A 15,272-nucleotide genomic window follows, 5' to 3' on the forward strand; every position below is an offset into this window, starting at 1 on the left:
CGGGAGTAACAGATAGCAAATTAATGCCAAAAGGCAAAACTACTTGGAGACAGATGTGAACAGAAAGCACTCTTTTCCCACACCCTCCAGAGCAGTAAGAATATATTAAGCAGAAGCAAGAGTCAACAACATGATCCCTGGAGTCAGATATTAGATAAAACGGCTATTGATCCAGTAGGAGAAGGACTAATAAATTCATTCCTTTTAATTTAAATTCATGCTTAGAGTCCATTATGCCAAAGTGACACCAAATCTCACCAAATGAAAGACATAATTATTTCAATTTTTGAGGGCAGAAATTCTATATTCTGAAGTGAATTCAGTACTCTAGACAAATGCTCACAAACAATATTCAGACGTGGTGCAAAAATATTTTATTGCTAACATATGCAAAGTTAGGTGGTGCGGTATTTACGGTGTATTTACAATCACAAACAGCAGTTTCTATGACTGGAAAGGGAAAAAGGAGCAAATTTAGCACATTTAAATAAATACAGGGGCCTGCCACTGGCAGAAACTAGAGCTACCCAACATTCCTCTCTCCCTCACTCTCCAGCAAGATGACACCCATTCTACACTTACAGGTTAACAACAAATCTGACTCCGGGTCCTACAATTTATTGATCTTTAAAATTTATTTTTGGAGAAACAGTATCCCTTTGGTGGACCAGTGGGACTAAAAATTTGATACTTTCAAAATGAGACAACATGCTCCCTCACGTCACTCCAACTTGCTGCTTTCAGGATAGTGTAAGTATATTTACTCAAACAACATACCATTAGTACCTTGTAAATCACTTATAGTCATTTGGATTACATCTGCATTGTAATCTTCTCCGAAGCATTGGCTGCTATTAAAAGGTGAACATCAAGAATTCTACTTTTGGTTCACTTATTTCCTACGATATTAAATCATGACGAAGCACAAATTGAAAAGCTACATTCTCGTTTCCACATACCCTGATGGTCATTCATTAAAAAAAAATATTTTATGAAATTACTTGTAAAACTCTCAGAATACAAGTCTTAGGGTGCTTGTTTTACACAAGAGTGCCAGAAAGGCAAGGAAATAGCAAGTGCTGACCAAAACCTAGATAAGTTATACTTTTGGTTCAATATCAGAATATAGATTAGTGTCATTGAAAGATTAACAATATAAGCTGTTTATACGTTTGACAAATTCTGGTAGCACCTTTAAAACTCCACAGTCTACAGTCACTTTAGAACAGATATAGTATCCTCACAAGTAGCTGTGGAAACTGCACAAGTAACAGTATCAAAATGAATAAAGCTTCAAAATCAGTGCCAACCCTTATCTAAAAAAATGTTTTAAAAGTTCCAAAGTTTAATGGGCTGACAAAAAAAAAGAAAGCCTGTGACAATAAGATTTGTTTCGTGTATACTTTAAAAAAAATTGTTAGTGGAGTGGAAATGTGGGTAAGAGGGGATTTTGCAGACCAGGAAGATGGGACACTGTCTTTACCTTGTACCTTCTCCAAATATTCAAACATCCAAATCAAGCTTCAACTTTCAGTCCAATAAAGAAAAATGAAAATACACAAGCATCCCTCTCGTGTGGTTATATACAAGTAGTGCCTTTCATATTTTCTAAAAAGGTTATTCCATTTGTTTACACAGTAGCTTATACAGCAGTGTATATAAATCAGCTTTACAGAATGTGAGGGACCACAAAACCCCAAACATCGAAACAAAGCTAATCCCTACATAGTATTTACAGTAAAAGATTGCAATAAGATTAGTTGTAGCATCTGCAGTGCATGGAACTTAAAGTAAATGCTATAACTTTACAATAATAATCTAAGGGGAAATAGGTATGCGAGGGTCATGTGTGTTGTTTTAAAATATAACTTGTGTATCACTGCTGAGCAACTCAAAGCTTCCATTAGAGGTCATAATTGACTGCAATTCAATGCAAAGGCAGAACAGGTTGCCTCATACATGCAAAAAGGAGCTCTTAAAATTCTTTCGTCTCCTGATTTTCAAATAGGTGAAACCTCTGCTGAACTGTAAGTCCTTCTTTGAGGCTCTGTGAATTGAAAGAAGGAAAAACAATCATCAGTCTAGCCTACAAAAAGACTAAAAGAAAATCAAACAATAAGTTCATGTTTCATTTTATCATAGTATACTTAGCTTTTACATCTAGATTCAACACAGTCAAAAATCAGCTGATTTAAGTTTTAATTAGCAACTAAAGTATTGTGAAATTAATTATGTGACTAATTCTTATAACATTTATGAAATTTAGCTTTATTTAATATTCTGATGAAATTATTGGTGCATAAAGCCTATGGACAATGCAGCGGGATTACTTTGCATGTTTAATAACAGACTAAGCAATCACTGAACAGTAATTATATTACAGTCATGCATATATTCAGGCACAGCAAGGACAAACAATAAAAGCTGCAAATGAGTAGATACCACATAACTGCAACAAAATACACACTTTCTTTGGCTGATAATGGTTCATTTTATATTTTACAACGTTTTTATTGCATCTCAGTAGACATTTTATCTAACCTAACGCACTCCAAGAGGGGTGGACACCTCTGTAGCTGCAGCTCAGCAATTTGTACTCAGGAAAGAAGTAGTCTTTATCAAACTGAAAAAAACAATTAGAGTGACATGCTCTTGGGTAAAGAGAGACCAAAGTGGAAGAAATTAAAGGTTTTTGCTCACAATGACAATAGTAAAATAATATTGTCACAATGATCACCAAGGTATTTGATTCAAGATGAAGCTGATTCTACAATGAGTCATTCAGTGTCAATTCCAAACACTAAAACTTTACCGTGTAGGAAGCAACTGCAGATACTGGTTTAAACCAAAGACAGACACAAAAAGCTGGAGTAACTCAGTGGGTCAGGCAGCATCTCAGGAGAAAAGGAATAGGTGACATTTCGGGTCAAGACCCTTCTTCAGACTGTCTGCTGTCTGACGCACTGAGTTACTCCAGTTTGTTGTGACTAAAACTTCTCCCACTTCTACCAGTTCAACTTCTTTATCAGAAAACTTTCTGGCTATGTTTGTAATGAAATCCAATGTAAATGAACAATTTATTGCAGTGAGATTACATTTATACTGAGATTGCTTAAAATGCAATACAGCATGGTATTTCATTTTGGGTTGAAGAAATTTCCAAAATGAAGATATAAACCAGTTGTGGGTCAGAATGGGCTGGTAAAACACTAATGTCAGAGATAAAGTTGGAAAACAGATATCTTCTGCAATTCAGGCAGATATGGTGCAGGCAATTATTACAGAATGTTGCCAGGACTAGAGGGTGTGAGCTGTAGGGAGAGGTTGAGTAGGCTGGGTCTCTATTCCATGGAGCGCAGAAGGATAAGGGGGGGAATCTTGTAAAGGTGTACATAATCATGAGAGAAATAGATCGGGTAGATGCACAGAGTCTCTTGCCCAGAGTAGGGGAATCGAGGACCAGAGAACATAGGTTCATGGCAAAAGAGAAAAGATTTAATAGAAATTTGAGGGGTAACTTTTTCACACAAAGGGTGGTGGGTGTATGGAGCAAGCTGCCAGAGGAGGTAGTTGAGGCTGGGACTATCCCATCTTTTAAGAAACAGTTAGACAGGTACATGGATAGGACAGGTTTGGAAGGATATGGACCAAGTGCAGGCAAGTGGGACTAGTTTAGCTGGGACATTGTTGGCTGGTGTGGGCAAGTTGGGCTGAAGGGCCTGTTTCCACACTATATCACTCCATGACTAAGATTGAGTTGACTGGACTCTCTGGCCATTTCATGTATACTGCTTTAGCATCCTACAGATATCGTGATGCACTGGGATACTTTGGCTTGCAGGGTTCTCTTCACATCTGATTGTTTCAAAAATAGACATTGTTACTGTGTGGCCAATTATAACACATGATTTGGTAGCCTTGTTAATCCACTACAGACTAACATGTTCAGAAAGATAGCTTTCTACAAAATTTCTACATTCTGTCCCAGTCTTGAGTCGGTAATTTAATCATTACATAAGATGCAGTTTTGTGGTTCAAGACAACAAGACATTAAGACAACATGAATGGAGATCCTTCTTTGAAAAATTAGATACGCTTAGTAGAGTGAAACATTCTGTATGTCATGGACATTCATTGCAAGAGGTTCAATTCTGAAGCACAGTTTTACATAAGCATGCATAAAACAGACAGGTTCATACACCCACAGTTTTCAATGATTGCATTATAGCACTCCATTGATTTTTCAAAACCAGAGGAAATAAACATTCAGAAGAAAACATGTACACACAGTTGCCGAGTGAATATACTAAACCTCCAATGCTGTAGCTGTTACCACATTAATTTGGATATTGTTCATCTTAAGAATGTGAACATAGTATAAGGGACAGGTTATTTAGCCCTATTAACTTGTTCTGCCAGTTAATTAAATAATAATTAATCCATATGTTAATTCTATCTACCTGCCTCATCTCTGTACTTCTAAACAGCTGTGGCAGCCTTAATTGATTGAACCCGCCTTTAAAATCTTTATGAGTGCTTAGATTTATTGCTTTTTATACTTGAATATGCTATTTCTGGAAGTGGCCGAGTGGGGACCAGATTGGGAAAGACAAAATAACAAGGAATTTTTCGCCAAAGCAGCGGTGAATAAAATCAGACGGCATATTAAGGTAAGGGGAAGTTTAGAGGGGAAATCAGAGGAAGAGACTTTTAGAGGGTGATTGGAATCTGGAATACACTGCTTGAGTTGGTGGAGGCAGACTCGCACTACATATAAGCATCCAGACAGGACATAGAAGCCTACAGACCAAATGATGAAAAAATAGGATTAGTTTAGGTGATCGATGGCTGAAGGGCGTGTTTCTGTGTTCAATAATTCTATGAATACAACTTCCCTCTTTTTTGAGACAGAATTAATTTAATTTTCACAATTATTTTTCCAATATTTGACTTGCTGCACCAGCTGCAGAACTTTACGGTTTGAATACTTTCAATTATTGGGACACTGCAATATTGTGTAAATTTGTCAATAATGTGGTCATATAGAACTGGAAAAAAGTCAGCATAAATTTCAAATTTTGGAGTCATCTTGCTTGTTGACACAGCAATGAGAGATTTAATTTCACACAGGTTAAAGAAGAAACCAAGAAACAAATCCAAACAGATCCCAGTCGAAGCCCACACACAAAAACAGCCCAACTCCCAGAGTGACATGCCTCGACTCAGTGACAATAACCAATGGTGCTTGGTAGTTTACCTAAAGGGAAGATGTCAATCATCGGGTAGCTCTAGCTGTCCCATGCCACCTCTTTACTCACAGACTAAAGGACGACAAAGGGGAGCAAAATGGAATAAGGAAGGTTAGAAAACAAAGCATCACTGCTAACCCATGAATTTTAGACTAAGAGTTCTGGCTAGATTTCATCCAGCAGTAAACAGGATATCTTAAGGGGTGGTTTATGTAAAGCAATTAGATATAATCTACATCAGTCCCACCTGCAAGATGATCTGAGTAATGTTATTCTCTTTGTTCATCAAAACAGCTCAAAGCAATTATTTTTAGTGTTTTAATATCAGGTCAAATGTTTTACTTTCTCTTTCTTTTCATTGATCTCAAAAGGGTCTGTCCAACATTGATAGTGCAGTATATGGTATCCAGGGTGTGATAAATAAACTCTTAGTGGCAACCTCAAAATGAGCAAATATGTCATTTCTAACTTGGTTTTGATGTATTTTTGGAAGATGCATGATCCCGATATGAAGTTCTCATTGTTACTTTTTATGTATGAAGCAGCATCCCAAACATTTTGCGAACCTCACACAAAAGACAGTCAATCTGTTCCCCTGACTTTCTCAATACAGTTGCACATTGTCTACTTAATGCATCAGGATATCTTATGACTCCTACTGAATTTCTCTTTAATGTGATTCATGATGTTATGCTGCTGACTGTTTAGGACTTCCTTTTATTGGACAACATATCAAAAGCGCAACAATTTAAATAGAAGAGTCATTTTTTAAGAAGGCACTTGACTCTTTAAAACAAAAATTCTTCTCAAGCAGCGAGTGTCAACATCGAGTCTACTTTGCCAAAAATCCTTGTATACCCACAAGAGAATCACCATCTTCAGTAGGGAAGAGTACTGGGGAAAAAAATATTTTCATTTTTCTTTATAATGTGAATCATTCCCCCCAGACAGCATTTAAATATTTTTTTATTTGTTAAAAAATTATTTTCCTCAGCTAGATTTGCATTTAATAATAATAATAATGCATTACATTTATATAGCGCTTTTCAAACACTCAAAGACGCTTTACAGGGATTACTAGAACATAGAGAAGAAAATAAATAGATAAATAAGTAAACGAACAGAAAAAGGAGACAGAAGGTGAGGTGACGGTCAGTGGTTGAAGGCAGTGCTGAACACTGCTTCAGTGATGTTTTGAATGTGGTGAGTGAGGAGGAGTCTCTGACGGTTTGGGGTAGTGAGTTCCAGAGGGTGGGAGCAGCGATGGAGAAAGCCCTGTCCCCCCAGGATCTGAGTTTGGTCCGGATGGGGGGGGGGGGGGGGGGGGGGACAGGAGGTTGGCAGCAGCAGAGCGGAGGGTGGAGGTGGGAGTGTATCTGTGGAGGAGGTCAGTCAGGTAGGATGGGGCCAGGTTATGGAGGGCTTTGTAGGTCATGAGGAGGATTTTGTACTGGATTCTCTGGGGGATGGGGAGCCAATGGAGCTTGTAAAGGATGGGGGTGATATGGTCACGGATCGGGGAGTGGGTGAGTAGACGGGCAGCGGAGTTTTGAATGTATTGAAGTTTACTGATGATTTTTGAGGGTGAGCCATAGAGGAGGCTGTTGCAGTAGTCCAGACGGGAGGTGATGAAGGCGTGGATGAGGGTTTCTGCAGCTGTGGAGGAGAGGGATGGACGGAGATGGGCGATGTTTTTGAGGTGGAAGAAGGCTGTCTTGGTGATGTGTTTGATGTGTTTGTTGAAGGAGAGGGTTTGATCAAAGATGATTCCATATATATATATATATATATATATAGATTCTCTATATTCGGTCTACTATTACAAACCATAAAATTAACATAAAAGACATAGTTATTGAAAACTATACCTATTCATAAATGTGGTTACATTGAACTGGCAAAATAATTGAAGGAAAGTAAACTCAACAGGGCAATTCAATCTGATAAGTGTATTTTACAACAAAAAAAAATCAATGATTATAAGCTTCGATAATAGCCTTAAAATGTGAAGACACACCACTTATGAATCCCTTAGACAAATCAGTGATGCAGGGCTCGAAAAAAAATAATTTTTACAACTGTGCACAAAATCAAGTTATGCATTTGTTTACACGACAAGAACCTTCTGTATGCAGGAACTAAAAGCTTTCGTGTGAGCGCATATACCATCAAAAAGGCATAATCTGGATCTAACCACAGCCCAGTTTTCATCCCTCTTCAACCAAAGAGGAAACTAATGTTGTGGTGGGGTTCCATGCAGTTTCGTTATGTGAATGATGATACCATTAGGTTATTGTACTGTAAAGTGGAAAAAAAAGTCAGATCCCATTTCTCATCTGATGCCCGCGTGTATGCAATGTCTTGCAGAGGCCACTGATGCAATATATGATTGGAATCTGAACAGGTTTTTCACCATTCCTCACATCATAAGTGAAAATACTACTTCCAGAACCCTTTATGTTATTTCTATACTTTAAACCAGAAGGCATTCAGGATTGTGATATTCTGACCTGAACTGGGAAAGTACTGTATTATTTAGATTAGATTTACAGGCGATACTAAAGGAATTTGTCAGATGCTTCCATGTTGCATGTGTAAGAAAATAACTTCAGAAGCTGGTACAAATCGAAGGTATTTATTTCACAAAATGCTGGAGTAACTCAGCAGGTCAGGCAGCATCTCAGGAGAGAAGGAATGGGTGACGTTTCAGGTCGAGACCCTTCTTCAGACTGATGTCAGGGGGCGGGACAAAGGAAGGATATAGGTGGAGACAGGAAGATAGAGGGGGAACTGAGAAGGGGGCGGGGAAGAGAGGGACAGAGGAACTATCTAAAGTTGGAGAAGTCAATGTTCATACCGCTGGGCTGCAAGCTGCCTAAGCGAAATATGAGGTGCTGTTCCTCCAATTTCCGGTGGGCCTCACTATGGCACTGGAGGAGGCCCATGACCTCCTGGGAGTGGGAGGGGGAGTTGAAGTGTTCGGCCACCGGGAGATCAGGTTGGTTAAGGCGGACTGAGCGAAGGTGTTGAGCAAAACGATCGCCGAGCCTGCGTTTGGTTTCGCCGATGTAAAGAAGTTGACATCTAGAGCAGCGGATACAATAGATTAGGTTGAAGGAGGTACAGGTGAACCTCTGTCTCACCTGGAAAGACTGTTTGGGTCCTTGGATGGAGTTGAGGGGGGTGGTAAAGGGATAGGTGTTGCATCTTCTGCGGTTGCTGGGGAAAGTGCCTGGGGATGGGGTGGTTTGGGTAGGAAGGGACGAGTGGACCAGGGAGTTATGGAGCGAACAGTCTCTGCAGAATGCAGAAAGGGGAGGGGATGGGAAGATGTGGCCAGTAGTGGGGTCCCGTTGTAGGTGATGGAAATGTTGGAGGATGATTTGTTGGGTACGCTGGCTGATGGGGTGGAAGGTGAGAACGAGGGGGATTCTGTCCTTGTCACGAATGGGGGGAGGGGGAGCAAGAGCGGAGCTGCGGGATGTAGAAGAGGCCCTAGTGAGAGCCTCATCTATAATGGAAGAGGGGAAGCCCCGTTTCCTGAAGAATGAGGGCATCTCTGATGCCCTAGTGTGAAACACCTCATCCCGGTTGTATGTGATCCTTCTTAGTAATTTGAAACAAGCTTGGTGAAATGTCTACAATTTTGTTATGTGCTCATTCCTGGAACTGTTTAATGGAAGACACCAACATTTTCAGGAGCTGTACAAAGCAACTAGCTCCCTTCTATTCAATGCCAAGTGGCTTTAGATCTATTTTGGATAGAATTAAGAAAAGTTAGATTATAATGAAGGTGAAAGGGAACTTGGATATGCTGACCAGTTCCAGTGATACACAAATAACACAAGGAGATGTAGAATACGCTTAATTATTAAGATATAGAAATTGCCTCATCTCGTTGAAAAGCTCATCTGTATAATGTTGCATGAGTTCCTTGGGTAAATCTTCTGAGGAGCATACTACATTGTAGCAACATCTACATTATGAACCAGTAATGTTGAAAAATGCAAAAAATAAATATCTATGGCAATATTACCATGTATAACCATACACTCAAAATCAGTCATTTTGCTTTAGGTTAAACTACATTAGAGATAATGGAAATTGAAGAAATGAAAGAATACCTTTGATCTTAGAGTTCGATCTGCTCGTTTCGCAGCCGCTGCCATCTTTAGGATATCTGGATTGCTCTTTGATTTCATTATGTCTGAGAAAAAAATGTATTTCAAATTTCAAAAGTAACATTCTGGTTTCTCAAAGGCTTAATTTCAAAACCACCTGCATATTTCAAAATGTCTCTACTTTGGCAAATTTGCTTTAAATTGATTTTCAGAGCTCCAGCCACAATGATAGCTGCACTTTCTAGCACAGAAAGATCTGTCATTTGATAGATTAATGAACAACAAGCCTTCTTCCTGAACAGTGTAATTCCGTAAGGGAGTTGGTGAAAATTGAACAATTAAAATATCTTTTCAATGTAGAGTATTCCTAAGAATCCAGTGTTAAAAATTGATTACATATTGCAGTAATTCATCAACAAATATGTAAATAAGCTTCCCTTTCAAGATGCATTGTCTTACGTTTACTCCTTTTATACCAGAAGGTAAAACCCCAGCCTTTAATTAAACTCATCTCCACAGCGAGTATCAATGAACTGTTTAATTAGAAAATAACCTAGTGCACTCGTCAACAGAGAGGTTGGAGTAAACATGAGGGAAAATGGGAGAGCATAAAGGGATAGGCATTGGTTTCTCCTTTACCTTATCTGCCAAAGAGTTTCTGTAAAAGGCGAACTACAGAAAGAATAGGTCTCCTGAAGGGTTCAATGTGCTTGGCTATGTGTGGAGAGGCAGGAGTTGGGTATAATGTTAAAGGAGTATTTCTCATCTATATTTACCATGGAGGTGGTCATGGAAGGATTTAAGGGAAATGTATGGCAATACATTGGAACACATTTACATTATGATGGTGGAGGTGCTAGCATTCTTTACGCATATTAAAGGGGAAAAATCCCCAGTACCTGATCAAGCGTATCCTTGGACAGTTAGTAAAGAAATTGCAGGGGCCTGACAGAAGCGTTTGCACCAGCACATTAGAGATAATCAGCATGGCTTTGTGTGTGGGAAATCATCTCTCGCAAATTTGATTTGCGTTTTTTGATGAGCTGACGGAGATTAATGAGGGCAGAATGATAGACATTGTTTACATGGACTTACAAGGTCTTTGACAAGGTCCTGCATGGTAGGCTAGTCTGGAAGGTTAGACCATATGGAATCCAGGATGAATTAGCCTAGTGAATGCAAAATTTACTTGGTGGAAGGAGATAGAGAGTGGTAGTGGAGGGTTGTTATTCAGCTTGGAGGCCTGTGACCAAGGGTATGACAAGGTGGACCAAGAAAGGGCAGATAGAATTCAATTTTGACAAATGCAAGGTGTTACATTTTGGTAAGTTAAACCAGTGCAGTAAATGGAGGGCCCTGGAGAGTATTTTAGAACAGAGAGCCTGGGAAATACCGTAGTTTCCAGAAAGTGACGACATGGGCAGACAGGGTGTGAAGAATGCAATTGGCACATTTGTCTTCAACGGTCAGGGCACTGAGTACAGCAGTTGGGACATCATGTTGCAACTATAGGAGTCATTGGTGAGATCATACTAGTGGAGTACTGTGCACAGTTCTGGTCTTCCAACTATCAGAAGGATGTCATTAAGCAGAAGAGCATGCAGAATTCACAAGGATGATTCTGGTACTGGAGTTTACTTTAGTTTAATGTCACGTGTTCCGAGGTACAGTGAAAAGCTTTTATTTGTGTGCTAGAGTTGAGTTATAAAGAAAAGCTGAAAGCCTGGACTTTCTATGAATTATTCTATTCACTTCTAATTGTAGAACTATTTTTATTCTAAGTCCCTGAATAATAATTGAGAATACAAGGATGGAAATATCTTCTTTCCTGATCTCTCTGAGAACAATTACAAAGCACTCAAATGCACTTGAGATCTGTTAAATTAGCACAAATGGTAAACAAACATGTTTTGTTTTCTGATTTGGATCTTTTTAAGTAAAAAGAAATGTGCAGTCAAGAAGTGAAATCAGTTCATGTTTGAGAACATTTAATTGAAAATAAAGTTCTACTCAATGCATATTCCAGAATCAGAAGTCTAGAAGGAGACTCAAATCCAAAATAGCAGAACTCTGATTTTCCCACAACAGCATTTATCTCTTAAATTATTATTTTTTTGTTTAAGATTGATCCCAGGATCACAGTGTATAAAGATTAAAGTAACTTTACTCAACAATGAGTATGTTTAATATCAGTGAAAATATGTGGGCAATGAGTTCTGATTCTTGTATTTGCTGTACCATATCTGCTGTGCTCTGTTTCATCCATGGGCTGCTCTCCCAGTGCTTCCTGTGCCAGCTGCAGCTGCTCTTTCAGTCGGGTTACGTCACGCTCCGATTTAGCCTTCACGATACTTAGCTCTGTGTAGATATCCTTATACTTATCTGTGGCATATTTCTTATCCTGCAGAAACACATGTACTTAGTGCAGATTTGAGTCAAGAGGTAAGAGCGTTTAACTGTCATGTGCACCAGGAACGGAACAATTACATTTTTACCTGCTCTGTTTTTACAGGCACATCAAGTAAATATACAATAAACAAACAATGATTATTGGGAAATTATATCCTAAGTAACAAAAACAGTTGAAACCAAAAATAGTGGTATCACTTCCAGGCTCCTCAAATGTTCTAATTTTGGCACAGTTAGTCCTCTGAATTATGAATAGTAGTCTACTTTCAATGCTTACATCTTAATACTCCGGACCATTACCAGGCTAGAACATTAAAATAAAAAAAAAGTCAAATCCAATTACCCTGGGATTACTGGTGAGAGTGAGAACAATCCATCATGCTTTAAAAATATTCTGTCATTCTATTATCCATTCCTACCTTCAATCCCATCATACAGAAATTAGAGTACAGAAGGACATTGGAGTCCAAGTTCATAACTCCCTGAAAGCAGTAAAACAAGCAGACAGAATGGTAAAGGCGGCACATGGTATGCTTGCCTACATCAGTCAGGGCACTAAGAATCAGGAAGTCATTTTGCAGCTTTTAAAAAATTGGTGAGGCCACATTTAGAGTATTGTGGGCATTTCTGGATTCTCCATTACAGGAAGAATGTGGAGGCTTTTGAGAAGGTGCAAAAGAGATTTATCAGGATGCTGAAGATAGATACAAAATACTGGAGTTATTCAGCAGGGCAGGCAGCATCGCTGGAAAAAAGGAATAGGTGATGTTTTGGGTCGAGACCCTTCTTCAAACTGAGAATCAGGGGAGAGGGAAACGAGGTATGAAAAAGTTTAGAACAAATCCGAGCCAGCTCCAATGGCCAAGGAAAGGTGGAGCCCACAATGGTCCATTGTTGTGCGTAGGAAGGAACTGCAGATGCTGGTTTACATTGAAGATCGATACAAAATCTCTTGCTTTCCCCCTCGCCGTCCCTCCCCATCCTAGTTCTCCGACTAGTTCAACTGTCCTCCTGATTAAATATTACACTATCCAGATAAGCAAGTACCAAATTATTCCAATTTAAACTGTTTTAAACCCCAAAATAGATAGATAAGCAAATCAGTTGTATTTCTGCACCTGTTCAATGAAATCAAAGTGTATCTTTTTCAGATTGTCAAAAGCAACAAAAGCTGGTAGTTACTGGATTTCGAAGCTTAAACATAGAGCATAAACGTGAAGCTGAATGAATTCCATTTGCAATGCTCACTTTAATAGCCCTGACTCTTGTGAATCCAGCCTACAGTCCACACTTACTGTATGCAATAACTATCCATCTATCCTAATTTTTCTTGGATGTGGTGGGCTGAATGAATGTGGCAGGTCTCCAGTAAAGCAAAGAAAGCTCCCTGTGAGACATCCTTAGACATGCCAGTGTCCAAAAGGCTCCAATAGCTGTTGACTGCTGCCAAAGACTATAATACACTTTTCTGATTGTCAAAAACATTTTTTTAAATGTTCAGACGGATTAACATAATTACAAAAATATTAAAAATGCAAAAGAAGGATTTAATTAAAACAATAGATAATTAAAAACAAATTGAATATGATGTATAATATCACTATTTGCCATGAAGCTGTGGGAACTTCAGGAAGTCACTGGTCTCAGCCACTGGTCTCAATGGAGAGTCCAGTGAAGCAGCTGACTATCTGGTAGCCAGTGTTTCTGATGGAAATTCAGAACTACTGGAGTATTAGTTGGCACAATTCTGCCCAATACTCATGGGTGATTTTATTCAAGGACAGTAGATGGCACTGAATAACAAGTGTCCATCTGCTATAATCTGCACTTAAGGTTATAAGATTTTCCAAGGCTTTTAGGTTAATTTCACTCCAACCATATATTGCAGCAGGTAAATTTAATGTTGGCAAGTCTTTTCAGTTTCTGCACGAGGTTACTAAATAAGCCATACTCCCATTTAAACAGCAACAATTATTTGACGTAATAAATAGTATGAGAGTTTAGCATTGAACGTGGAGGTGGTATGTTAAAAGTATCACAAACAAGCCAAAATAAAGAGCAGTACTAGAATAAGGATGACGCAGGATAGCCAGCCACAGTGGCCTGGCATGGAGGAACATGAAGGAGAACATGGGAAATTTCTGATTTTGACCGACACTCTAGTAAATTGGGAGGACTCATGGTCCAGGTATCTCACATCTTCACTAACTTATTTTCTGTTGAGACACAATCAGCTGCTGAGCTTTTAAAGAATTAACACACCAGCCACTGCTCATTGTAGACCTCAGGTACTTAGAAACAATAGACAATAGACAATAGGTGCAGGAGTAGGCCATTCAGCCCTTCGAGCCAGCACCGCCATTCAATGCGATCATGGCTGATCACTCTCAATCAGTACCCCGTTCCTGCCTTCTCCCCATACCCCCTAACTCCGCTATCCTTAAGAGCTCTATCCAGCTCTCTCTTGAAAGCATCCAACGAACTGGCCTCCACTGCCTTCTGAGGCAGAGAATTCCACACCTTCACCACCCTCTGACTTAAAAAGTTCTTCCTCATCTCCGTTCTAAATGGCCTACCCCTTATTCTTAAACTGTGGCCCCTTGTTCTGGACTCCCCCAACATTGGGAACATGTTATCTGCCTCTAATGTGTCCAATCCCCTAATTATCTTATATGTTTCAATAAGATCCCCCCTCATCCTTCTAAATTCCAGTGTATACAAGCCCAATCGCTCCAGCCTTTCAACATACGACAGTCCCGCCATTCCGGGAATTAACCTAGTGAACCTACGCTGCACGCCCTCCATAGCAAGAATATCCTTCCTCAAATTTGGAGACCAAAACTGCACACAGTACTCCAGGTGCGGTCTCACCAGGGCCCGGTACAACTGTAGAAGGACCTCTTTGCTCCTATACTCAACTCCTCTTGTTACGAAGGCCAACATTCCATTGGCTTTCTTCACTGCCTGCTGTACCTGCATGCTTCCTTTCATTGACTGATGCACTAGGACACCCAGATCTCGTTGAACTCCCCCTCCTCCTAACTTGACACCATTCAGATAATAATCTGCCTTTCTATTCTTGCTTCCAAAGTGAATAACCTCACACTTATCTACATTAAACTGCATCTGCCATGTATCCGCCCACTCACACAACCTGTCCAAGTCACCCTGCAGCCTTATTGCATCTTCCTCACAATTCACACTACCCCCCAACTTAGTATCATCTGCAAATTTGCTAATGGTACTTTTAATCCCTTCGTCTAAGTCATTAATGTATATCGTAAATAGCTGGGGTCCCAGCACCGAACCTTGCGGTACCCCACTGGTCACTGCCTGCCATTCCGAAAGGGACCCATTTATCCCCACTCTTTGCTTTCTGTCTGTCAACCAATTTTCTATCCATGTCAGTACCCTACCCCCAATACCATGTGCCCTAATTTTGCCCATTAATCTCCTATGTGGGACCTTGTCGAAGGCTTTCTGAAAGTCGAGG

General features: G+C 39.6%; 1 protein-coding gene across 3 annotated transcripts in view; it reads right to left on the reverse strand.

Annotated features, from left to right (window-relative positions):
• Positions 1–358: 358 nt before the first annotated feature.
• The window catches only part of LOC144594525 (uncharacterized), a 208,110-nt gene continuing 193,196 nt past the window's right edge, over positions 359–15,272 (reverse strand). For 2 of the 3 annotated variants that reach the window (XM_078401186.1, XM_078401183.1), the window contains 3 exons: positions 11,609–11,771; positions 9,374–9,456; positions 359–2,047 (listed from right to left, as the gene is read on the reverse strand). In XM_078401186.1, coding sequence (XP_078257312.1) covers positions 1,976–2,047; positions 9,374–9,456; positions 11,609–11,771 — 318 coding nt within the window. In that variant the 3' untranslated portion in view covers positions 359–1,975. Of the gene's footprint in view, positions 2,048–5,257; positions 5,322–9,373; positions 9,457–11,608; positions 11,772–15,272 lie in introns of all 3 variants that reach the window. The other variant, XM_078401184.1, reaches the window with a different exon arrangement.

The sequence above is a fragment of the Rhinoraja longicauda genome, chromosome 6 (genome assembly GCF_053455715.1).
Source record: "Rhinoraja longicauda isolate Sanriku21f chromosome 6, sRhiLon1.1, whole genome shotgun sequence".
NCBI lineage: Eukaryota > Metazoa > Chordata > Chondrichthyes > Rajiformes > Arhynchobatidae > Rhinoraja > Rhinoraja longicauda.